The sequence below is a fragment of the Tamandua tetradactyla genome, chromosome 7, assembly GCF_023851605.1.
Source record: "Tamandua tetradactyla isolate mTamTet1 chromosome 7, mTamTet1.pri, whole genome shotgun sequence".
Taxonomy (NCBI): domain Eukaryota; kingdom Metazoa; phylum Chordata; class Mammalia; order Pilosa; family Myrmecophagidae; genus Tamandua; species Tamandua tetradactyla.
In genome coordinates, this window is record NC_135333.1 from 49,299,543 (window position 1) to 49,326,969 (window position 27,427).

The following is a 27,427-nucleotide window of genomic DNA, read 5'->3' on the forward strand; positions in this document are numbered from 1 at the left end:
TCAAGATTCCATGTAATTGTGGCTCAGCAGGCAGAGTTCTCGCCTACCATGCTGGAGACCCGGATTTGATTCCTGATGCCTGCCCATACGAAAAAGAAAAAACAAACAAAAAAATATTCCATGTAATTATGGTGTTTGAATAAACTGACCATACAAGTTAAATTACATAATGTGCTACCAAAAGTACAAATTTTGTTCCAAATAAATATCTCTTCCTTTGGTCTCACACAGAAGTTGAAGTTCTAAAATATAGACTTTATCATCCTTTACCATGTATTCTGATTTACCTTATTCATATCCAGATCAGCTTCATTCATATCTCTAGTCAAAGTCAGATCACTTTTTCAGGTTTTTGAGCAGTTGCTGTATGAGGTAATGCTGACTTGCATAGCTTCAGAGCTCTAACTCTGAGTGTCTAGTGCACACAAATCCCTGAAATTCCAGGCAACGACCGGGTTATACACAAATAGCTCAACATCTCAGAATTTAGAAATAACAGATACAACTCCAGAATCGATGTGACTGCGGTAAGAGTTTATAATCTAGGATTCTTTACAATAGGCCCCAACCCGATAACCCATGCTCTCAGCTTCATTTCTCCAAGTTTGTATATTATAGTTAGTCCATATGAGTGAGATATGACAATATGTGCCTTTTTGTTTCTGACATACTGTCCTTAAGGTTCATTCACTTAGTTGCATGCTTCACAACTCCATTCCTTCTTGCAGCCACTAAGTAATCTGTTATATGTATACACCACAGTTCCCCCTTCCATTCCTTAGTCAATGTACCCTTAGGCCACTTCATCCATTGCAAATCACAAACACTCTATTTGACCGAGCTTTGAATAAAGGTTGCAGCACTTGCTAAATTAACCCAGAGGAGAGCTACAGAAGCACATCACATTTCTGACCAAAATAAAACCAATTAGGAGAAGTTAGATTGTATTTTTTAAAAATTTATCTTTGTAAACTAACACTCATTTTCCTTGAAATACATCTACTATAGTGCTAGGTAAACACTCAAGTGAAAATAAAAGATCATTTTATCCAGTATTAAGTATTATGAGCAGAGAGACTAAATTCTCATCCTTTAAACATTCTTATAAATCTTGCTGTATGTTTTTCAGTCCAGAATCAGCCCACTCCACAGAGGCCTGCCTCTTTACTTAGGTTCCTTCCTGAGTCAGTCTGTGACTTGCCCCAGCAGCCCAGAGCCCTCTGATTCTCATCCACATGATCCCTACAAACACCCTTGTGCGAGTACCTGTGTATGTGGGTAAGGTACACACACAGAATTTACAGGTTACTGTGTATAGTTGCGTAATTTGCAGTTGAAAATCTGAAGCTAATGCCCAATATGAACATTCACACACTTCTTTTTATTCTTTTAGTTGGTGACCCATGTAGCTTTTTTATGTAACACTGTCATTTGGTATTGAAAAGCCTTATACAAAACAACCTAGATCAGAAATGTTCTCTTTGTGACTAATTTATATGACCTCCTTAAAATGGCCTTCCTTTTTTTTTCCTGTAGATCGTACAGAGGAGTCACATGGCATGCTTATGGGAACTTACAGGAGAAATCCTTTAATTTACCTCATAATGGGATTCCCCCACTCAAACTGGACCCTGCCTGCTTCTAAGCAAAGGGAGGCCATGATCAAAATGCAAAGAGGAACAAAAAAAAAAAAAATTAATGCCCTCAGGCCCGAGTCCAGGAACATTTTCAAGAGTCATAATGACTGTGTGCACTTTCTTCCTCTAGGACGTCACCCTGTGTGAGATGTGACTCTACTGGATAAGGAAAATTAAACATTTGAGTGGCCTTGTGCTCAGCGCCTGAGGCACCTAACATGGACAGGCTAGGCAGGGCAGTACAAATTTGTAGAGAGAAATCAAACTTAACTCTTTAGATGATGACATTAAGTATCAAAAATTCTGCCCCATTCTTTGGATATCATCATTTAAATATCACATTGCTTCAGGAATCAGTAGAATCTGTAAATTAGCATATTAGCTGCTTTCTTGGCTTGACAATCAAATAAAATCTGTCAAAGGCAGTCCTGTTTTTAAGATGGTATTTGATAAGAATAGTGGTGGTTTCTGTCAGAGTCATTATTAGTAAGCAGAGCCAGTTAAACTAGAGCCAGTTAACAAAAAGAAGAGATTCAATGATATAGTTAAAGAAAGAATCATAAAACCATTTTTAAATATATGTGCAAAGTTGGGGTTCATTACATGGTAGTTATCTGCTGTGATTATAAAATGGAGAAAGGAAAGTTTTCGTAGGGAAATATAGGATTAGTTAGCAATAAATAGATTTGTTACTTTGTGGCATCTTATAGACATAGCACTAGTGTTCCTTCACTACTAGCTCAGAAATCCAAGAGATAAGATGCAAAGAGAAGAAGGGACAGAGATTAATCACCTTTGCTCTAGTTCCTGTTACCAGCTGCTCCCTCAGCTAATACAAATCCTTACTCCTTGTAAGATACTTGTAACTGGGTGAGTTCGTGTTCCATGATCTGGAAAAATGGTTCAAAATAGCAGTATTTGAAATAGTGGAACAGAAAGCACTGACAGTGTCTGTCTTGGGCTGGCACTTCTGAAATCAAATACTACTGTGATACCACAGAAAGTCTCTTGGCTCCACAGAAATCTCCAGATACTTTGTTGGAGCTGTAGCAGATGTCAGAAACAGCTGCATCTCTTCCCCCTAAGTGCTGCCTTCCAGGCTCTGGTAAAAAACTAACCTACCCCTTTCACAGTCAGACCCTGCTGAATGCAATACAGGTAGCACTACCTGCACCTCTCACAGCATTACCACTCTCGGCTCTGCATGGGAAGTATTTGTGCATGTCTTATCTACCCAGCCAGATTTCAATGTTCTGACACACAGGGGTGCACAATAGATATTGCTGAATGAAACAGATAATATTGTCTAGATGTTGGACTCAACTTGTCACAAGTACTGTTTTAAGAAGACTTTGGTACACTAAATCACAGCATGACATACTTGAAACCCACCTCCTTTATAGGAGAAGCAAAGATCTCAGAATCACTATTAGTTATTTTGAATGGGTTCTTACCTAATGTTTTGTTTATTTTGGCAAATATCTGTTGGCACTTACTGTTTGCCAGTTACTCCAAATCCAAAGCCTGGTGAGAAACTTTCTCAACTAAATAAATGCACTGGGACAGGTGCCGTGAACACAGTTCATAGAGGACGCTGAGTGCAGGGAGAAGGGAGTGATCAGTTCTGCCAAGGACTGATTCTAATCACTTTCTCAAACCACGGTTCCTGTACTACTAATGAATCAAGGAGGAAGTTGTGGTAAACTCGTAGCTCAGGCGGCTGAGTTTAGTCACATTTAATGATATCAGAATGAAACTGAGGACTATAGGAATGGACTGACCAAATTTAAGAGCTTCTGGATCACCCTAGACCCTCAAATAGCCACGAGTAGCTGCTTCTGTTAGATAAATTTGGATTCATTATTGAATGACCTTTAAATGATATAGGAGTATTAGGCAAATTTAAGACCAGTCATTTAAATGAAAGTCCCAAGCCATAGGATGTACAAAATAATATTCTGATTATGAGTAAAGCTTCATCTCAGATTCTGATGGTAAAATTTTCTCAGTCCTCCTGTTCCTGCTTCAGTTCACCCAGCACGTTTGTTGAGGGCCTGGCTCTGCCCTGGGCGTCAGACACACAGTCTCTGCCTACCTCAGCCTCTTTGACATACGGTTGACCAATAACAAGGTACAATTCAGAAAACAATCCCATAGCACTATTCTGTAGTGGTATTAATCAAACGTTCAGAGATCAAAAGTTGAATGGCAAAGTGAAGCAGGGAAATGGGATGACTTTCTGGATAATCCAGTCAGGCTCCTTCCTGTGTCATCTGAATAATTGAAACCTTGCCCTGGGCCCTCTCAACTGTGATCATAGTATGCTAGGCACTTTTAGAAGTCATAGGACAAACAAAATAATAATTTCCATTCTTAAGGAGAGAAACTAATATGAGTCCTTGCATTTTTAATATCCTTTAGAAAATCAGTAGTGCCGGGTTGGCAAAATAATGGGCTTGAGATCTAAGAAAAAGCTTTTATGATATATCTTACTTAAATCAGAATTGCTTCTGACTTTTTTCCTAATACAAATTTACCAATTGTGTTTCCTCCTATTAAAGAGTGTTATAATCAATAGGAAATGACTTAATAGTGTAGATTATGACTAACGAACTTTCATCTATTCAACAAGAATTTATTGCGTGCCTGCTATATGCTGGGCTCTAGAGATACAAAGATTCCAGGACTCAAGAAGGGCCCCAACCTAATAAATAGCTATAATACATAATGTGATAAATACAACAATAGAAGGGTGTCAGATGGGCAGCAGTGACAAAGAGGGACAAGCTGCCCCGCTGAGAAGGAAGGAGTGAGGAAAGGCTCTGAAAAGGAAGTGCTGTGATCTGATTGAAAGATGATGAGGGGAGTTGTAAACATCCATGGCTTGCTGATGGAGAATATATGATTAGTGTCTTGAGCTTGTATCATTGTATGATGTATCCAAGTTGCAAGGCACCTTACAGGTTTTCTCATGCAGGCCCCAGTCATGTAGGAATTCTCTCAGAAAACCTTGGTAGAGAGGCATGTGATTCGTGCCCTGGCCTTCCAATTGTGCTCTAGAGTAGAGCTACAGATGTTCCTCCCCAAAGCAGGTGGGCGGTGGGGTGGGGTGCCTATTAGGATTAACATAAATTTCTCCTGGAGAAAAAAATAGTCTCACAGCTAAAAGCACTAGTAGCCTTTGGAGATAGCCCTATATTTGTGTCCTTAGGCAAATAAAATTAAATTATTTAAGATAAGAGAAAGGGATCTGTAAAATGTAATGCGTGAGAACATTTTAATTATTTTCTAGTTATGTTTGTTAGAATCTCTTTGGGCCTTAGAATCTTTTTGGACCTTAGTTCCTACATCTACAAAATGAGGAAATTTCATCCAAAAGTCTCACATTTTCTTGGGTGCTGTAATAATATGCTTCTGGGATTATCCATCCTTCTCTTGAATATCTCCAAGGACAGGAATACTTTCTCAGTGTACTCCTTAGCCTTAAATTGAATGTTAGAATCAGAGCATTTCGTTTTGAGGCTGTAAGTAGTGATTGGCTTTATCAACTGCTGACACTGGTGCACACAGCTGAGGCTGTGCCGTTTGCGGGAGACTGACACTTCAATAGATAGAGATGTTTTGTGTTGCACATATGCACAAAGTCAAATGCTTCAAATGTTGCTTTTAATGAAATATTTATGTTCTTTTGGTAGCCAGAAGTGCAACTTGCTGAAGGCTTTGATGTGTCTATGCCTAAATCTCAGCTGGACTCTATATTGTCAAACTACACCCGCTCAGGAAGCCTTCTGTTTAGAAAACTGGTGTGTGCATTTTTTGATGACAAGACTTTGGCTAACTCCTTACCCAATGGGAAGAGGAAAAGAGGACTCAATGACAACCGGAAAGGACTAGACCAAAATATTGTGGGTGCAATCAAAGGTTGGTCTGCATCATTTCATTTTATGGGTTCCTTGTTGAGCTTTGCCTTCATTCCATAAAGATGCAGCTGAAATTGTAGCCAACTAACCAGAGGCTAATTTAATTTGCCATTGGCAGATCTTAAAGGGCATGGCTTTTGGATGTGAGCTCTGTAACTCACCACCCTAAATACTACTAGAATTTGATATTTCAAGGTGATGTTAATATGTTAAAATAATCATTCAAGAGCCATTTTGATCTGCTGTAGAACCAACAAGAAGTTCTTCCTTAAGTGGCTTTTAAAATGAAAGTATTTTTCTTCTCAGCAATTTCTAAGAACTTCATCATAATATTTAGCTGTAAATAAAGCTATGATGCTTTTTTTTTTTTTCTGAAGTAACTATACAACAGTTTTCTCCAGAGCTCATAAGTTGCTTTACCAGGTCATTACCCCTGGTCAACTTTAAATCTAAGCCAACCCGCCGTGAAGCCAGCCCTGTGTCTCTCTACAGATTCCTGGCCTGCCCTGCTCCCTCTTGTTTTGTGATCTGGAGTCATGTCCATTCTCCCACCCCCACCCCAGTATTTTATGGGACCCTGGGACCATGCAGGCACACGTGTGAGTCTATCTTCTTTGTATCCAGCCCTACACCCTAGAGTGGTTTCTTTAAAATGTCCTTATTTAGTTAGGTCTCTGATGAATTTTAGGAAATAGAAGTATTTAAAGGTTATTTTTTAAAGAATGCAAACAGATTCTCAAATAGAAACACAAGTACCATGAAAATGAAATTTTGAATCCAACTTTAATTCAAAGTAGAATAACTGATGTTCTTTGACAACTCAATTTCTGTATTGTTTGGCTTGTAGAATGGGACTGGATGCAGAGAGCTTGTCTGCTCCCCATTATCTTACAAAATGGGTAAATGAATTTAGTAGTGCTTAAAGAATACATTGGAATCCTCCATTAACTTTCCAAATGATACTGTTTTCAAATGGAGTTAGCAAGTACCAGACACACTCTGTTCATGGCCAGGAGGACCCAAGCCTTCATTAACAGGAAACTTCTCATTCTTCATCAGAATTTTTTCATTTAAAGTGACAGTTCTTGAGTTGCCTTAAGTAAGGAAAGCCACAGAGATATCAGTCTGTGCCATTTCTGAAAAGAATGATGTGGCCTGGAATGGCACTAAACATAGAATTGTAGGATTTGAAAAATAGTCAGAGATGTGAGTGGGGCTTGGTAAAGGGCAGAAGGGTCCCATTTTGATTGACTATGGCTGGGGCCTTCTGGAGACATGAAGGTTAAGACAGATGGTACTTTTCATTGCTGAAGCTTTCAAACATCCTAAATGCAGCCAGGAATTGTTTTATTTTTTTCAGGACTGTATGTTAACATTATAAAAGCATTTGGAAATCAGGGAACCATAAATGCCCATATTCCGTTTTAATGATAGTAGGAGTGACTCTAATAATAGATAGTATTGAAATATCTCATCACAAGTAGACTGATACAGTTTATTCTACCATTTTCAATCTATATTGGGCATTATACAATAGTTCCAAAAAATACTTTACAAACAGAACTAGAGGACATGCCTTAATTTTCTTCACTGCCCTATTCTTTAGCTAGAAATAAAAATGTCAGTGAGGCTTCTGCCTCTAATGATCTTAAGATTTCTGTATACCTCTTTCTTTTACTGTTAAATGTGTCATTAAAATTCTTTTAGAAGAATAACTTTAAAACAGCCAGAAATTCACCATAAGCCCACAACAACCTAGGTCAACAAGTATTTTATGTACCCTTGTTTCCTTGCAGTGTTTATTCATAGACATACATTTTTATCTTGATTATTTTCCTGATTACAAAAATAATATATGGTTGTGAAACAAAAATCCAAGTCATAAAAACAAATGTATAGAAAGCTCAAAGGCCCCCATAATGCCAGTCTTCAGAGGTGACAGCTGTTAACCATCAGGGGTACATACCTGCATTCTTCGTCAAGTTTTGTGTTTCTTATTAAGAACATTCTCTTCATACTTGTCAGTAGATATATTTACCCGATTTATTCCAATAATTTCTTCTAAACACCTTAAGGATAGGCTTTGCCTACAGTATTTTTTATTACTACCTGTTGTATTTCTCTGAGAGCTTTGTACATAGTAGGGTTTCAGTAAATATGTTGGGTGAGTAACTAGACATAGGCTTTAATTTTTTACCTTGACTTGTCTTACATTATCAACATAATGGGTCTAGTACTAACTAAATACCCAGCCTCATGTCTTCTCATAACTAATTTGGAATGACTGCATGAGGAAGTTGTTGTAAAGTTTTATCAGTTAATAAAAGACCAATAAAAGCAAAAATAATGAAAACTAAAATTGAATATAAATTTGAATACTCCCTTATACAGTTTCCCCTTACTATACGGTACTTTTACCAGCTAAAAGTCTACTAACCCACATATTGTAATAGAAAGTAATTTTGGGAAATAGCTATTAATTGAAGGTCCTATAGCATAAATTCCCTGGTTATCCAAGTTATTGGTAGAGCTAGAGAAATTTATTTCCCTGACTCAACTCTTTTGAATCTGAGTACTGTGGGAAAGTAAGAAAATAGTTTCTTTCTATATAATAGTGCTAAGGGTGTCCTGTGTTTTTCTTGTTATCTACCACATACTTGAAAGGATTTTGCAAACATTAAATATTTAGGCCTTTCTCAGAGTATCCTTTATGGCATAACATACTGGTATTGTATTAATTTGAAAAGTCCTACAACCTAGGAACATAAACTGACTGGACAATTTTTTAAATCTCAGAAGTAAAAACAACAGTAGGGGCTAGATTTTGTTTGAAACCAAATGATTAGATTGGTTAAGTCAACAGTGGGAAAAAGAAGATGAATCATTATTTATAAAATTCTTATTTAAAAAGTTTATTGTGGAGATTATTAGCAAAACTTTTTGTAGTGATAATATTCCCCATGACAGTATCTTGAAAATAAAATTTAAACCTATCTTCAGATCATATTTTTCACATACTCTTTTGTTTCATGGTAGCTTACTTACTGGTAATTCATTTAAAATTCATTGTAAATATGACCCAAGGTATTGGCAATGAAAGGATCCTTAATTAAAAACACACACCTAAGCACTTTGAATTTAACCCTGGCAAGAAGCAACTTATGGTCTCTTTAAATGGAGTTCTAGGTTTTAGTGCTGAGAATAAAGTTTAGTGTCTTGGATTTGATTCAGAATTGATTTTATAGCCAGACCATGGAGTGGAGGTTAGTACTCACGTGTGCCCTTCTTACTTCATGCTGAACCTGCTGAAGCCAGAGTTGGTCAACCAACTAATTCTTAAGATGATATACTGAGGCAGTTTGTTTTAGAATTATCTAACTATTGATACGTCATTGACTCTGAATGTTCTTCAGAAAGTGTAGTGGTAATAAAGTGATTCTCAGAACCTGGGTTATGATTTTTAATTTCACGGTGATTAGTTGAGAATGTTTTATTGCTGTCAAATTGTACTGAATACTTGAATCCTCCTGTAGTCAAGGGAAATGCCTGTGCATGTCAGGTGAAAGAGTTGGCTGACTATTCTCAGTTTACTCCTGCACATGTCTCCTAGGGAGACATCAGCACTGAGGGTCTTCTAGAGGGTTCCGGGGTTTAGAGGGTCACTCCAATAAATAAACTAGGGCTCCTATGAGATTAGAAAGCCTGACCACGGTTAACGTGTACCTTTCTCAGGTTTTACTGAACTGAATACCCAAGCCTCTTGTTGTTTTCCAGCAACTCTACAAACTTGTAGGGTTCATTTTGGTGACTTTATACTACTTACTAATTTTATGGCAAATCATCATTTATTTATTGGGATTTAATCAAGAAAAAGGAAGGAACGTTTTCTATTTGATTGCATATAGACTTAAATTAATTTGATTGGTGATGGAACATACATTGTATATATTATTTATTTCTTCATTGTAATATCTGTGTGCTCTCAGAACTCCCTCTAAGACTAAGGTTGAAACATCAGTTTGGATTTGAGTTTTTTAAATTAATACTTATAACTTATGTTTACTCAGAGCTTTCATACACCAAGCCCTTCACATACATTTATGTCATTTAATCCTTAATTCTGCTACAGTGTTGATGAGAGGAAACTGAGGCTGTGAGAAAATAAGTAAACTGAATTACTTAGAGTTAAACCACTAGTAAGTGGTAGATGGAGCCAGGTTTCTCTGACTTCAAAACTATTTTATAGCACACTTTACACCTTCTATAAGGAGTATTTGAAAAGAAAGAAAGGTGTGTCCCACATTTAAATTTGTGTCTTAACGTTTAACATTTTGAATTCTTTATAGATTCCACTGGGAAGATGGCTATACTAATTATTTAAAATGACCAGACAGCTATTGATAAGAAAAAACATATTCCAAGTGAATTTCTGGTTAAAGTATAGCTATATTTTCATTTTATTTACTAGTGTTAAGGGCAGGGTTTTCCTTAAAAATATTGAGAATGAGTCCTAACGTGCTGGGGAGGAAAATAGAAGTTTGATCCCTTTCTGAGGGAAAGAGATACTTCTGAAATTCTTCCGTACACAAACCACAGAGAAAAAGCTTTGGAATAACACTGAATATGTAATGTTTCAAAGTTGTATGTAAGTTATAGACTAGTTTAAATGTTTGCCAACTGGAATCAGTTGGTGAATCCTTTAATTCAAGAGTCCTTTTAGAGGATGAATAATCATTTGTTAATTTATCTGTTTGTATTTCTATATTCAAATCTGCTTAAAACAGGGTATAAATATATAATAACAAAATGATATAAAATATAACAACACATAATTACATCAGAAATATAGCCTGCCTGTTAGGCATGTATGTAACTATTACTTTGTTGTTGTTATATTTTCCAATATGTTCTATGGAGGCCCTGACATAGAACATACTGGAAAATGCCCCTTCTTTAGTGGTCTCCAAATTCTAATATGCATCAGAATTACCTGGGGTGCTGGTTTAAAACTCAGTTTCTAGGTCCCATCCTTAGAAATTGATTCAGTAGGTCCAGGGTAGTCCCAGAAATCTGAACTTTGAGGAAGCATCTGCAGGTTACTGTGATCCAGGCTGTCTTTAGCCCCTTGGAGAAGCAGGGCCATCTCAGCTCCTGATCCTGCAAGTCACAATATATGTAAGCAACAGTTCTCCTGTGAGATTCTTGTCTCCTAGACTGGAAAAGGAGGTAGCATGTGGCATTAGCCCTCATTCTTTGAACCTGTGTGTTTACATGTGTGTTTTTCTGTGGTATTGTATAAGGGTCCTGATTTCAGACAAGCTTGTCTGGTCTTACCAGAACTTGACTGAATAACTGCATAGTTCACCAAGGTGGCAGAGTGGCATTTCCAGACTTCAGCATGACTCTAACGTGTGGGTCACTAAATAAATGCCATATAGTTTTTCATATGGCCTATGCATGACAGTCTTGAAGAAAAGTCTGACAAGCCCTGGACCTGGCTGCCTGTTTGGAGACAATTCTTCACCAAACAGCATGACACAAAAGACACAATCTCTCCAGCTTATCAAATACTAGAAAACCACAAGAACACCAAATTTAAGTTTATCATTAACCTCACAAACTTAAAATCATCAGCAGGCATGATCTCTGGCAACAGCACAAGCCTTCATTGCCCACCCATGGTGAACCAGAAACTGGTGACATAGGGCTGAGTGAGACATAGTCCCCACTTTGGGGAGTGTGTGATCTAGTGGCTGCAAACATGTAAACCCTGCACCATAACGTTGAACCTTACTCCATGGCAGAATCCAGTGAATAGCAAATGCGTGCTATCAAGTTGGGGGAGGAAGCACAGAAGTGGTAGGGCTAAATCCTGCTAGGAGAGGGCCTCAGTGCACAGGTGGCATCAAAGTAGACCTGGACAGATGAGCAGTATTTCAAAGGCAAAGAGAAGAGAACTTATTGGATGATACTTAAACTAAACAAAACACTGGATGAAAGACCTTTGCCTCCAGAAGTATTTCAAGCCTGTTCTAATTTGTAGGCCTTGAATCCTCACCGATCTGTTTGCCTTCATGAATGTAATGCCAGTGGAAGAACTCAAACATAGTTTACCCCCAGGGGTTTTCAGCCAGAGCTATGTCTCAAAGTTGCTTCTTTTTTTTTTTTTATTTTTTATTTTTTTATTAATTAACGGAAAAAAGAAAAAAAAGAAATTAACCCAACATTTAGAAATCATACCATCTACATATGCAATCAGTAATTCTTAACATCATCACGTAGATGCATGATCATCGTTTCTTAGTACATTTGCATCAGTTTAGAAGAACTAGCAACACAACAGAAAAAGATATAGAATGTTAATATAGAGAAAAAAAATAAAAGTAATAATAATAGTAAAAACAAAAAAAAAACAACCAGACAGACAAAAACAAACAAAAAACAAAAAAACAACAACAACAACCAAAAAAACCTATAGCTCAGATGCAGCTTCATTCAGTGTTTTAACATGATTACTTTACAATTAGGTATTATTGTGTTGTCCATTTTAGAGTTTTTGTATCTAGTCCTGCTGCACAGTCTGTATCCCTTCAGCTCCAATTACCCATTATCTTACCCTGTTTCTAACTCCTGCTGGACTCTGTTACCAATGACATATTCCAAGTTTATTCTCAAATGTCGGTTCACATCAGTGGGACCATACAGTATTTGTCTTTTAGTTTTTGGCTAGACTCACTCAGCATAATGTTCTCTAGGTCCATCCATGTTATTACATGCTTCATAAGTTTATCCTGTCTTAAAGCTGCATAATATTCCATCGTATGTATATACCACAGCTTGTTTAGCCACTCGTCTGTTGATGGACATTTTGGCTGTTTTCATCTCTTTGCAATTGTAAATAACGCTGCTATAAACATTGGTGTGCAAATGTCCGTTTGTGTCTTTGCCCTTAAGTCCTTTGAGTAGATTCCCAGCAATGGTATTGCTGGGTCGTATGGCAATTCTATATTCAGCTTTTTGAGGAACCGCCAAACTGCCTTCCACAGTGGTTGCACCATTTGACATTCCCACCAACAGTGGATAAGTGTGCCTCTTTCTCCGCATCCTCTCCAGCACTTGTCATTTTCTGTTTTGTTGATAATGGCCATTCTGGTGGGTGTGAGATGATATCTCATTGTGGTTTTGATTTGCATTTCTCTAATGGCCAGGGACATTGAGCATCTCTTCATGTGCCTTTTGGCCATTTGTATTTCCTCTTCTGATAAGTGTCTGTTCAAGTCTTTTTCCCATTTTGTAATTGGGTTGGCTGTCTTTTTGTTGTTGAGTTGAACAATCTCTTTATAAATTCTGGATACTAGACCTTTATCTGATATGTCATTTCCAAATATTGTCTCCCATTGTGTAGGCTGTCTTTCTACTTTCTTGATGATCAAAGTTGCTTCTTAAATATGCCTACTGAATTAGTACCCTTGGGGTTGGGGCCTCAGTGAGTGTTTTAGTTTCCTAGGCTGCTGAAAGCAGAGACCATCAAATGGGTTGGCTTTTAACAGTAGGAATTTATTAGCTTACAGTTTTGAAGCTGAGAATATATATCCAAATCAGTGCATCGTCAAGGTAATGCTTTCTTTCTGAAGACTGGCTGCCAGTGATCCTTGGTTCCTCTGCCACCAGGTGGCATCTGCTGGTCTCTCCCTTCTCTTTTGGGTTTCATTGTATACACACACTCACCCTGTCTGTCTGTCTGACTGTCTGTCTGTCTATCTATCTCTATCTATCTATCTATCTATCTATCTATCTATCTATCTATCTATCTATCTGTCTATCTGTCATCTATCTATCTATCTATCTATCTATCTATCTATCTATCTATCTATCTATCTATCTATCTATTGATCTATCTAATCGATCTATTATCTATCTATCTATCTATCTATCTATCTATCTAATCTATCTCTCCATTCTTTCAAGCAAGAGGGTTAAAACCCATCCTGTATGAGGTAGGTCACATCTTTTTTTAAATTTATTTTTATTTCTTTTAAACATAACAACATACAAAAATGGAACATTCTTACTGTATGCTCATTCCATTCTTGGTATATAATCAATAACCCACAATATCATCACATAGTTGTATATTCATCACCATGATCATTTCTTAGAACATTTGCATCAATTCAGAAAAAGAAAGAAAAAGAAAAAAGCTAATATATACCATACTCCTTACCCTTCCCTCTCATTGATTGCTAGTATTTCCATCTACCCAATATATTTTAGCCTTTGTTTCCCTATTTTTTTCTGTACCCCTTATCACTTCCTTTCATTGATCACTTGCATTTCAATCTACTAAATTTATTTTAACATTTGTTCCCCCTATTATTTATTTATTTTTAATCCCTATGTTTTACTCATCTGTCCATACCATAGATAAAAGGAGCATCAGACACAAGGTTTTCACAATCACACAGTTACCTTGCATAAGCTATATCATTAAACAAACATCTTTAAGAAACATGGCTACTGGAACACAGCTCTACATTTTCAAGTACTTCCCTCCAGCCTCTCCAATATACCTTAACTAAAAAGGTGATATCTATAAAATGCGTAAGAATAACCTCCAGAATAACCTCTCAACTCTGTTTGAAATCTCTTAGCCATTGACACTTTATTTTGTCTAATTTCTCTCTTCCCCCTTTTGGTCTAGAAGGTTTTCTCAAGCCCTTGATGCTGAGTTCCAGCTTATTCTAGGATTCCTGTCCTACATTGCCGAGAAGTCATGTCCCACATAGAGAAGGGGAGGGCCATGAGTTTGCTTGTCGTGTTGGCTGAGAGGGAGGCCACATCTGAGCAACAAAAGAGGTTCTCTAGGGGCGACTCTTAGGCCTAATTTTAAGTAGAGGTGGGTCACATCTTAACTCATCAAAAGATCCTACCGACAATGTGTCCACACCCACAGGAATATACTAAACTTAAAGAATATCCTTTTCTGGGGCACATACAGCTTCAAACCACCACAGTAAAACTGCTTAGTCACTGGTCTTCCATAGGCTCAAAAGAAGACTGTCATCTTCCTCAAAACTGTAGATCCAGACTGTCATCTTCCTCAAAACTGTAGATCCATTTCTTTGCTACATAAGGAGCAAATAGAATGGGAAGAAATTTGTTAAGAAGATGATTTTGGCTCTTTTTGCTCTTCAGCCTTTCACAGAATGACAGAACCTGTTGTAGGTTAGTATGCAAGTATTCAACTCTAAATCTTACTATCCAAATTCTTGCAAAACAAGCAGTCTCCTGTCAAAAGAAATAAGTTCAGTAGTGTGAATGAGGCCACCATAGTATGACTGCACGTTGACATTATGAGATGCCATTTTTGTTGTTGACCTTGTAGATTTGCTTATTATGAAGACAGTTTTCTGGCAGATACAAGCAAAATGTCTTGAGGAGAGAGCAATGTTTTCTGCATAGCCCATCTCCTTTTTAATCTAACTTCCTGAATTGTTTGGCCCATCTCAACATCCTAAGGTAATGCCATATCCTCCTGTTTTCCTTCCTCTGATGGGGAATTAGAATTATATAATAAGTCCAGAATTGGTCAAGTTATATTCTTTATAGCTTTTTTCTTGGAGCTTTAATTGGTACCAGTAAGTTGATATTTCAGTTGGATTCCATAGCAGATATTGATACTCTGTCTCATATTAGGTGTGCGTCAAAAATCTTGAGAGACTCAGATATTGTATTTGCTTGTATTTCTGCCTGAGAAGTGTATATGCATATGATCATGGAATACTTATTGTTGACATAGTCCCATGGGCTGATGGTAAACCCATACACACAAAAAGAACACTAAGGATATGTGTATCAGCTTACATTAAAGAACCCCCCTGAAAATCCACAGAGCTTTATTTGAATTGATCTCAGACTGTCCTTAAGGCATATTTGTGGAAAATCAAAAGCTACCTTAGAAGAGAGTGCTGCTGCCTCTTGGAATTAGTCGTGTCTACCCAATGATGGCTTCCCTTAGTCAAGTCTTCTGCTACTATGATAGTTCCCAAGTTCTTATTTCTTTGTATCCTGCTCTTCATTAGATTTTTAAAAATTTTTTTAAATACCAGAAAACACCAAACAAATGCAAACATTCCTGTTTTGATCATTCTGTTCTACGTATATAATCAGTAATTCACAGTATCACAGATTTACATATTCATCATCATGATCATTTCTTGGAACATTTACATCTATTCAGAAAAAGAAAGGAAACGAAAACAGAAAAAAATTTTTTACATACCATACCCCTTACCCCTCCCTTTCATTGATCACTAGCATTTCAAACTAAATTTATTTTAACATTTGTTCCCCCTATTACTTATTTTTATTCCATATATGCTACTCATCTGTTAACAAGGTAAATAAAAGGAGCATCAGACACAAGGTTTTCACAATCACACAGTCACATTGTGAAAGCTATATCATTATACAGTCATCTTCAAGAAACATGGCTACTGGAACACAGCTCTACATTTTCAGGCAGTTCCCTCCAGCCTCTCCATTTTATCTTGACTAACAAGGTGAAATCTACTTAATGCATAAGAATAACCTCCAGAATAATCTCTCAACTCTGTTTGGAATCTCTCAGCGATTGGCACTTTGTCTCATTTCATTCTTCCCCCTTTTGGTTGAGAAGGTTTTCTCAATCCCTTGATGCTGAGTCTCAACTCATTCTAGGATTTCTGTCCCACGTTACCAGGAAGGTCCACACCCCCGGGAGTCATGTCCCATGTAAATGGGAGGGTGGTGAGTTTGCTTGTTGTGTTGGCTGGAGACAGAGGCCACATCTGAGCAACAAAAGAGGTTCTCTTGGGGGTAACTCTTAGGACTAATTTTAAGTAGGCTTAACCTATCCTTTGTGGGGTTAAGTTTCATATGAACAAACTCCAAGACTGGCGGCTCAGCCTATAATTTTGGTTGTTCACACTGTGAGAATATCAAGAATTCAACTTGGGGAGGTTGAATTTTCCCCCATTTTCACCATTCCCCGAAGGGGACTTTGCAAATACTTTTTTATTCACTTTTCAAATCACTCTGGGATTTGTCGGGGCATCACTCTGGACAAACCAACAAAATTTCATGTCTTTCTCAAGGTTCCATGTACTTATGATGTTCAATTAAGCTATCTATATAAGTTATATTAGGAAATGCACTAGTCAAAATATAAATTTTGTACCAAATAAACATTTTTTTGCTTTAGTCTCACAATAAGTTGAAATTTTAAAATATTAATTACCATCTATTTTCAGCACCTGCAGTAATGACATTCCTTTGTTCTTCCTCATGCAAAAACATTTTTAAAATTTGTACATTTAGTCACTATCATTATACACTCTACGCATTCCTAGATTATATCATCTCAGTCTTTATCGTCTATCTTTTCTTCTGATTTCATTTGTGCCCCCAGCCCTCCTCCCTCTATCATACTCACATTCAGCTTCATTCAGTGTTCTAACATTATTGTATTACAGTTAGGTAATATTGTGTTGTCCATTTCTGAGTTTTTACATTCGGTTCTGTTCCACAATGTGTATCCCTTCAACCCCAATTACCCAATATCTTTACCCTGTTTCTATCTCCTGATGGTCTCTCTTACCAACGAAATTCTCCAAGTTCATTCACTAATGTCAGTTCATATCAGTGAGACCATACAGTATTTGTCCTTTTGTTTCTGGCTAATCTCACTCAGCATAATGTCCTTAAGATCCATCCGGTTGTTACATACTTCATAACTTTATTCTATCTTACAACTGCATAATATTCCATTGTATGTATATACCACAGTTTGTTTAGCTACTCATCTGTTCATGGACATTTTGGCTGTTTCCATCTCTTCGCAATTGTAAGTAATGCTGCTATAAACATGGGTGTGCAAATGTCCGTTTGTGTCCTTGCTCTCATGTCCTCTGAGTAGATACCTAACAATGGTATTGCCGGATCACATGGCAATTCTATATATAGTTTGTGGAGGAATTGCGAAACTGCCTTCCACAGCAGTTGTACCATCTGACATTCCCACCAACCGTGTATAAGTGTGCCTGTTTCTCCACATCCTCTCCAGCACTTGTCATTTTCTGTTTTATTGATAATGGCCATTCTGGTGGGTGTGAGATGATATCTCATTGTAGTTTTAATTTGCGTTTCTCAAATAGCCAGGGAAGTTGAGCATCTCTTCATGTGCCTGTTGGCCACTTGTATTTCCTCTTCTGAGAAGTATCTGTTCAAGTCTTTTGCCCATTTTGTAATTGGGTTGGCTGTCTCTTTGTTGTTGAGTTGAACAGTCTCTTTATAGATTCTGGGTACTAGACTTTTATCTGATATGTTGTTTGCAAATACTGTCTCCCATTGTGTAGGCTGCCTTTCTTACTTTCTTGACAAAGTTCTTTGATGCACAAAAGTGTTTAATTTTGAGGAGTTTCCATTTCTTTCTTTCAATGCTCTTGCTTTGAGTGTAAGGTCTAGAAAACCGCCTCCAAGTATAAGATTTATAAGATATTTCCCTGCATTTTCTTCTAACAGTTTTATGGTCTTAGATCTAATGTTTAGGTCTTTGATCCATTTGAGTTAACTTTTGTATAGGGTGTGAGATATGGGTCCTCTTTCATTCTTTTGCATATGGATATCCAGTTCTCTAGGCACCATTTATTGGAGAGACTGTTCTGTTCCAGGTGAGTTGGCTTGACTGCCTTATCAAAGATCATTTGTCCATAGATGAGAGGGTCTATATCTGAACACTGTTCGATTCCATTGGTCAATATATCTATCTTTATGCCAATATCATGCTGTTTGACCACTGTAGCTTCATAATACACCTTAAAGTCAGGTAGCGTGAGACCTCTGACTTCATTTTTTTCTCAGGATACTTTTAGCTATTTGGGGCACCCTGCCCTTCCAGATAAATTTGGTTATTGGTTTTTCTATTTCTGAAAAGTTAAGTTGTTGGGATTTTAATTGCTAATGCATTGAATCTGTAAATCAATTTAGGTAGAATTGACATCTTAACTATATTTAGTCTTCCAATCCATGAACATGGTATGCCCTTCCATCTATTTAGGTCTTCTGTGATTTCTTTTAACAATTTCTTGTAGTTTTCTTTGTATAGGTCTTTTGTCTCTTTAGTTAAATTTATTCCTAAATATTTTATTCTTTTGGTTGCAATTGTAAATGGAATTCATTGCTTGATTTCCCTCTCAGATTGTTCATTACTAGTGTATAGAAACACAGATTTTTGAGTGTTGATCTTGTTACCTGCCACTTTGCTGTACTCGTTTATTAGCTCTAGTAGTTTTGCTGTGGATTTTTCAGGGTTTTCAACATATAGTATCATACCATCTGCAAACAGTGATAGTTTTACTTCTTCCTTTCCAATTTTGATGCCTTGTATTTCTTTTTGTTGTCTAATTGCTCTGGCTAGAACTTCCAACACAATGTTGAATAACAGTGGTGATAGTGAACATCCTTGTCTTGTTCCTGATCTTAGGGGAAAGTTTTCAGTTTTTCCCCATTGAGGATGATATTAGCTGTGGGTTTTTCATATATTCCCTTTATCATTTTGAGGAAGTTCCCTTCTATTCCTATCCTTTGAATTGTTTTCAGGAGGAAAGGATGTTGAATTTTGTCAGATGCTTTTTCTGCATCAATTGAGATGATCATGTGGTTTTTCTGCTTTGATTTGTTTATATGGTGTATTACACTAATTGATTTTCTTATGTTGAACCATCCTTGCATATCTGGAATGAATCCTACTTGGTCATGATGTATAATTCTTTTAATGTGTTGCTGGATTCGATTTGCTAGAATTTTGTTGAGGATTTTTGCATCTATATTCATTAGAGAGATTGGACTGTAGTTTTCTTTTTTTGTAATGTCTTTGTCTGGCTTTGGTATAAGGGTGATGTTGGCTTCGTAGAATGAGTTAGGTAGCTTTCATTCCTATTCAGTTTTTTTGAAGAGTTTGAGCATTATTGGTACTAATTTTTTCTGGAATGTTTGGTAGAATTCACATGTGAAGCCATCTGGTCCTGGACTTTTCTTTTTGGGGAGCTTCTTAATGACTGATTCAATTCCTTTACTTGTGATTTGTTTGTTGAGGTCATCTATTTCTTCTTGAGTCAAAGTTGGTTGTTCATGCCTTTCTAGGAAGTTGTACATTTCATCTACATTGTTGTATTTATTAGCATAAAGTTGTTCATAGTATCCTGTTATTACCTCCTTTTTCTCTTTGGGGTCAGTGGTTATGTCTCCTCTTCCATTTCTGATCTTATTTATTTGCATCCTCTCTCTTCCTTCTTTTCTTCAGTCTTGCTAAGGGTCCATCAATCTTACTGATTTTCTCATAAAACCAGCTTCTGGTTTTGCTGATTTTCTCAATTTGTTTTCATGTTGTCAGTTTCATTTATTTCCGCTCTAATCATCATTATTTCTTTCCTTTTCCTTACTTTGGGGTTAGTTTGCTATTCTTTCTCTACTTCTTCGAAGTGGACAGTTAATTCCTCGATTTTTGCCCTTTCTTCTTTTTTGATATAGGCATGTAGGGCAATAAATTTCCCTCTTAGCACTGCCTTTGCTGCGTCCCATAAGTTTTGATATGTTGTGTTTTCATTTTCATTTGCCTCAAGATATTTACTGATTTCTCTTGTAATTTCTTCCTTGACCCACTGGTTGTTTAAGCGTGTGTTGTTGAGCCTCCACGTATTTGTGAATTTTCTGGCACTCTGTGTTTTATTGATTTCCAACTTCATTCCTTTATGAACTGAGAAAGTGTTTTTTATTATTTCAATCTTTTCAAATTTATTGAGACTTGCTTTGTCACCGAGCATATGGTCTATCCTTGAGAATGATCCATGAGCACAGAGGAAAAGGTTGTATCCTGCTGTTGTGGGGTGTAATGTTCTATAAATGTCTGCTAAGTCTAGCTCATTTATTGTATTATTCAAACTCTCTGTTTCTTTATTGATCCTCTGTATAGATGTTCTGTACATTGATGAGAGTGGTGAATTGAAGTCTCCAACTATTATGGTAGATGTGTCTATTTCTCTTTTCAGTGTTTACAGCATGTATTTTGGAGCATTCTGGCTCGGTGCATAGATATTTATGATTGTTATGTCTAATTGCTGAATTGTTCCTATTATTAATACATAGTATCCTTCTTTGTCTCTTTTAACTGTTTTACATTTGAAATCTAATTTTTGGATATTAGTATAGCTGCTCCTGCTCTTTTCTGATTGTTATTTGCATGAAATATCTTTTCCCAACCTTTCACTTTCAACCTGTGTTTATCCTTGGATCTAAGGTGCATTTCCTGTAGACAGCATATAGATGGGTCCTGTTTTTTAATCCATTTCGCCAGTCTATGTCTTTTGATTTGGGAGTTTAATACATTAACTTTTAGTGTTATTACTGTATGGGTAGTACTTTCTTCTACCATTTTGCCTTTTGGATTTCATACGTCATATCTATTTTTCCTTCTTTTTACCTTTGCTCATAGTCTTCATTTCTACACTCTTCTCCACACCTCTCTCTTCTGTCTTTTCATATCTGTCTCTAGTACTCCCTTTAGTATTTCTTGCAGAGCTGGTCTTTTGGTCACAAATTCTCTCAGTGATTTTTTTTTCTGAAAATGTTTTAGTTTCTCCCTCATTTTTGAAGGGCAATTTTGCTAGATATAGAATTCTTGGTTGGCAATTTTTCTCTTTTAGTAATTTCAGTCTATCATCCCACTGTCTTCTCACCTCCATGGTTTCTGCTGAGAAATCTACGCATAGTCTTATTGGGCTTCCCTTGTATGTGATAGATTGCTTTTCTCTTGCTGCTTTCAAGATTCTCTCTTTCTCTTTGACCCCTGACATAATGATTAATAAGTGTCTTGGAGTACATCTATTTGGATCTATTCTCTTTGCGGTATGCTGCACTTCTTGGATCTGTAATTTTAAGTCTTTCGTAAGTGTTGGGAAATTTTCAGTGATAATTTCCTCCATTAGTTTTTCTTCTCCTTTTCCCTTCTCTTCTCCTTCTGGGACACCCACAACACGTATATTCATGTGCTTCATATTGTCATTCAATTCCCTGAGTCCCTGCTCATATTTTTCCATTTTTTTTCCATATACTTTCTTTTGATTGTCGGATTTCAGATGTTCTGTCCTCCAGTTCACTAATCCTGCCTTCTGCCTCTTGAAATCTACCGTTGTAGGTTTCCATTATTTTTTCATCTCTTCTACTGTGCCTTTAGTTCCAATAAGTTCTGTGATTTGTTTTTTCAGACTTTGTTTCTTCTTTTTGTTCATTCTTTTCCTTCTTTAGATCCTCTCTCAATTCCCTGATTTGATTTTTGATGAGGTTTTCCATGTCTGTTCGTATATTCTGAATTAATTGTTTCAACTCCTGTATGTCATTTGAATTGTTGGTTTGTTCCTTTGACTGGGCCATATCTTCAATTTTCCTAGTGTGGTTTGTTTTTTTTGCTGGCATCTAGGCATTTAATTGCCTTAATTAGTTTATTCTGAAGATTGTTTTCCCTTCTTTTATCTAGGGTTTTCTTGCTGGTTGAATTTGTTGTCTGTCTGTTCTTTGACATTCAGTTCAGCTTTTTCTGGACCTCTAGCTTAGGTTTTGTTTAACAGAGGAGAATGTTTCAGTTCTTGTTTTCTTGTTTCTTGCCCTGCCTGTATAGTGCCTTTCCCCCCCCCCCCCCCACCTCCTTAGGAGGGTCTGCTTAGGTATTATAGACCCCAGCCGGATTTTCCCAGACCAAACTGGTGTACTGTCAGAAAGAAAGAGTTTCCTTTGTCAGTTTTCCCTGAGGGTGAGACCCAGCAGGTTGAAAGACTTTCCTGTGAGTTCTCTGGACTCTGTTTTTGTTATCTTGCCCAGTATATGATGCTTGTCTGCCTACAGGTTCCCCCAGCATAAGATGATGCGGTGCTTTTAACTCTGGCAGACTCTCCCTGCTGGGGGCGTGATAGAGACAGAGGAGAGGTTGTTGGCTGGTTTTAATAGCTTCAAATTACCAAGCTCTGGTGTCTGAATTCCTTGAGGGAGGGATTCCACCTGAGTTGGGCTTCGCCCCTCCCCTCCGCTGGGGAAGGCACAGGCTTCAGACAAGCTTGTTTCTGCCTATGCCTGAGGCAGTTGCAGCCTGAGAAGTCCTGCTGCTGTATACAAAGGCAGTCGAGCCTTTGTAGAAACACAGCCAGGAAAACTTGTTTCTTTTTTTTTCTTTTTTTGTCAGCCCTGCCCCCTTGACACCGGGGCAAAAATCAATGACCTCCGCTTTGACCAGGTTCACCTGAGCTGGGGGCATATTTTTAGTTTTCAGAATTTGTTAATTAATTCCACAATTGGCATTTGGTTGTGCTCAGTCCCTGCTACTGGTCAAGTCTCTTTTCCTTTCCCCTCTGGGAAGTAACCTGTGGGGGAGGGGCACCAGCCACCACGCTTGGGGAACTCACGGTTTGGGGGCAGCTCAAAGCCGGTCCAACTGGTCCAGACGGGGGTACACTGTGTTTCTGGTCACTGACTTGGCTCCAGGAGCTGTTCTGTACTGCGTCTGGTTATTTAGTAGCTATTCTGGAGAATGAACTAAATTGTGCACCTTGTTAAGCCGCCATCTTGGCACTTTCCTCTTCGTTAGATTTTGACACGTCTCTACATTAGCTCATGGTGTTTCTTAGAAACCTTTTTATGGTCTTTCCTTCATTAACCTTGTACCACAGGGTGAATCCAATATTGATCATATCAGGTACCTTCCTCCCCTACGTCTTTATCACCACCCGCATATCAGTTTGAATCAGCCTCACCAGAAACAGCTGAGTGGGGCACATCCTAATTAAGAATGTCCTCCCCCCCCTTCCCCCCCCCCCCCCCCCCTCCCCCCCATCTGGGACAGAAGCCAGGAGCAAAGGAGTTGGGTGACAGTGGGAACTAGGACATGTAGCCATTCCAGCAGAATTACGGGGCTGGGGCCTGGCCTGGGCTTCTCTCCTTGCAACCGTATTTCCCAGTTCTGATACTGTTCCTCAGATATCACATACTCATTCCAAACTTTTTTAATGCTGCTTCCCTGAATTGCAGTGCTCTTCTTCTCTCCTCTCTTTCTAGATTAATTCAACTCATTCTTCATGGTCTGGCTAAATTCCCATCATCTCTAACATGAGACTTTCTACAGATGCCCTAACCTACATGGATTTCCCCATTCTGTGATTTTCTGCCTTATTTATTACCTTTATATAATTTTGCAATAAGTCTTAATGCTTTGCCTTTCTACTAATTGTTTTTGTGGAAATTGATTCTACATTTAATTTATTGCCCAAATTGGGACCCTTTTTGTGAATGAAGGTGGTGCTATTAATAATTTCACATAGAAAACAGGCATTTTGACTGAACTGTCCTGAACAAATCAGGTTGTGCAGTCCTGTTATTCATGTTTGGGCATCTGGTCTTCCTAACAAGACATAAGCTCCTCTGGAACAGAGATCATGTTTTATATCTGCTTTGTATATTCCTTGGCATGTGAAACAGTGCCACTCACATAATTAATGTTCAGTAAACCCAGGAAAGAAGAAAAAAGAAATGGAGGGAGCAATTATCTTTACTGAAAAAGGTGTGTTTTAAAAAATCAAAATACAACTCTGCTACATAGAATATTTAAAGAACAGGAATAACAGATACCTACATGACTTCTCCATGGCAAGCTGGAAAAAGGTAGCTGAAATTCAAAATGGCAGAATGTTGATATGAAGATTAGAAGAACAACAGCAGCAGACAGATCAAAGGTATGCAGCAAGCGTCAAGGGTGGTATGGTCTTGAATATCAAAAACTTCAAGATAATCCCAAATGTAGGACCAGAGTGTATTCAGTGGGGACTCTGGAAGCATTGATTCTGGTTAAACAACAAAGGACACATCCACTCTATGCAATATGGAAGGTATAGTTTTTTGTCTTTCTTTCTTACCAGAGAGTAAAAAAAAGGTAAGTTAATAACTTTATTTTATAATAACATCTTCAAATAACTTCATTAAAAAACTTTATTTATAATAACATCTTCAAAATAAATTATAATAACTTCATTGAAGAATTTGGATTAAATAAATCCAGTAATGGACTCCATAGTCAGGGTAACAGGTCTTTCCTATTTTTACTGTCTTAGGCTTCTTGATTCATTAGTATATCTATCCATCCTTTTTTAAATATTTGATTTACTTTTTAAAATGTTTTTATTTTATAATATAACATATATACAAGCAAAGAATGCAAAAGCAATAGTTTTCATAGCACTCTTCAACAAGTAGTTACAGGACAGATCCCAGAGTTTGTCCTCAGCTCTCAGATTTTTCCTTCTAGCTGCTCCAGAATAAAGGGCTAGAAGGCATAAATATTTATTTTTATCATCACAATCGACTTTTTTTTCTTTTTGTGAAAAATAGCATATATACACAAAAGCAATAAATTTCAAAGTACAACACTACAATATTGTTAGACATGTTTCAGAGCTTGGCATTGTTACAATTCCACAGTTTTAGATTTTTACTTCTAGCTGCTCTTAGATACTGGAGACTAAAAGAAATCGGTTTAATGATTCAGCAGTCATATTCATTTATTCCTATCTTCTCTGTATAACTCTACCATCACCTTTGACCTTTCTATCCTTCTCTTTAGGGATGTTGGGCTATGACCATTCCAAGTCTTTTATTTTGGAAGGGTCTGTCAATAATATGGGGTAGTGAGATGAAACTATCTGATGTTTTTGAGAGGCTGGGCCCTCTAGGTTTCAGGATTTATCTGGACCAGGGACCCATCTGGAGGTTTTAGGTTTCTGGAAAGTTACTCTGCTGCATGAAACCCTGTGAAATCTTATATATTGCCCTAAGTGTTCTTTAGGATTGGCTGAAATGGTCCTGGTTGGGGTTGGCAGGTTATGATGGGTAGCAAGGTTTAACTGAAGCTTGCGTAAGAGCAACCTCCAGAGTAACCTCTCAACTCTATTTGAACTCTCTCTGTTACTGATACTTGATTAGTTTACTTCTTTTCTCCCTTTTGGTCAGGATGGAATTGTTGATCCCATGATGCCAAGTCTGGATTCATCCCTGGAACTCATCTCCCATGGCACCAGGATGACTTTTACCCCGGATGTCATGTCCCAAGTAGGAGGAGGGCAATGATTTCACTTTCAGAGTTGGGCTTTGAGTGTGAGGCCACATCTGAGCAACAACAGAGGTCCTCCAGAAGTAACTCTTAGCATAGCTATAGGTAGGCTAAGCTTCTTTGCTACCTACATAAGCTTTACGAGAGCAAGCCTCAAGATCAAGGGCATGGCCTATTGATTTGGGTGTCCCTAAAGTTTGACACAGCATAAGGGAATTCCCTGTGGTAAAGTTTAATAGTTCCATGGTTTTTCTCCCAATCCTCAAAGGACTTTGCCAATACTTTTGATTATCTGCTTAATATACTCTAAGATGTATCCAGGCATTACATTAAGTTATACAGGGTTAAAGGACCTCTTTCTTTTGCTGTGCTCCCTGTGTTTTAGTTGTTCAAGTGAGCTATACAGATAGGTTGAGTTAGAGTATGTGCTACAGAAGATTTAGGTTCCAGACCAAATAAACCTTTCTTCCTTTGGTCTCAAAGAGTATGTGTGATTCTAAAATACAATGTCTTCCTTACCCCTGTGTTCTGAATTAGTTTAACCCCAAACTGATCAGCTTCATTCGTATCTCTAAATATATATATATTTATATAAAAACTATATATAATCTAAAAATCATTTAACCATTTTAAGTGGACATTGACAATGCTGTATGACTTTCACCACTATCTATTTCTAGATTCTTTTCATCATCCTAAACCAAAACTCATACTCATTTTGCAATAACTTCCCATTTTCCCCTTGTCTCATTCCTCGTAATAGCTGTCTCTATGAATTTGCTTATTCTAAATATTTCATATAAGACAAATCATACAATGTTCGCCCTTTTGTGTTGGACTTATTTCACTGAATGTGATGTTTTCAGGGTTCATCCATGTTGTAGCATGTATCAGCACTTCTTTTCTTTTTAAGATGGAATACTGTTCCATTGTATGGATATACCACACTTTGCTTATCCATTCATTTATTGGTGGACACTTGGATGCTTCCACTCTGGCTATTGTGGATAATGCTGTGGTGAACATTGATCTTTGTATATTTGTATGAGTCTCTCTGCTTTCAGTTCTTTAGGGTACATATCTAGTAGTAGAATTACTGGGGAATATAGTAGTTTTGTTTAATTTTCTGAGGGCCCCACACACATTTCCACAGCTGCCACACCATTTTACATTTCCACTAGCAATGTACAAGGATTTCTATTTTTCTGCTTCCCTGCCAATACTTATTTTCCGTTTTTGTTTTTTTTTTTAATAATAGCCACTGTAGTGGGTATGAAGTGGTGTCTCATAATTTTAAATTGCATTTTTCTAATGGCTAATGATGTTGAAATCTTTTCATATATTTATGGCCATTTGAATATCTTCTCTGAAGAACTATTTAAACCTTGGCCCATTTTTTAAATTGGGTTGTCTTTTTATTATTGAGCTGTAGTAGTCCCTTTTATATTCTGGATTTAAAATTCTTATTAAATATATGGTTTCTACATATTTTCTCCCATTCTACAGATTGTCTTTTCACTTTATTGATAATGTCCTGTGATGCACAAAAGTTTTTAATCTTGATGAAGTCCATTTTATATAGTTTTTTCTTTTTTGGTTTATGCTTTTGATGTAAAATCTAAAGACCTATTGCCTACTACAACTTCCTAAAGATATTTCTTTATGTTTTCTGGTAAAATTTTATAATA

At 37.3% G+C, this 27,427-nt stretch overlaps 1 protein-coding gene across 6 annotated transcripts in view; it reads left to right on the forward strand.

The window, feature by feature from the left end:
- Positions 1 to 27,427, forward strand: part of BEND7 (BEN domain containing 7) — a 128,428-nt gene that overhangs the window by 71,203 nt on the left and 29,798 nt on the right. For all 6 annotated transcript variants that reach the window (XM_077169388.1, XM_077169389.1, XM_077169390.1 and 3 more), the window contains one exon: positions 5,333 to 5,558. In XM_077169388.1, the coding sequence (XP_077025503.1) occupies positions 5,333 to 5,558 (226 nt within the window). The remainder of the gene's footprint in view (positions 1 to 5,332; positions 5,559 to 27,427) is intronic.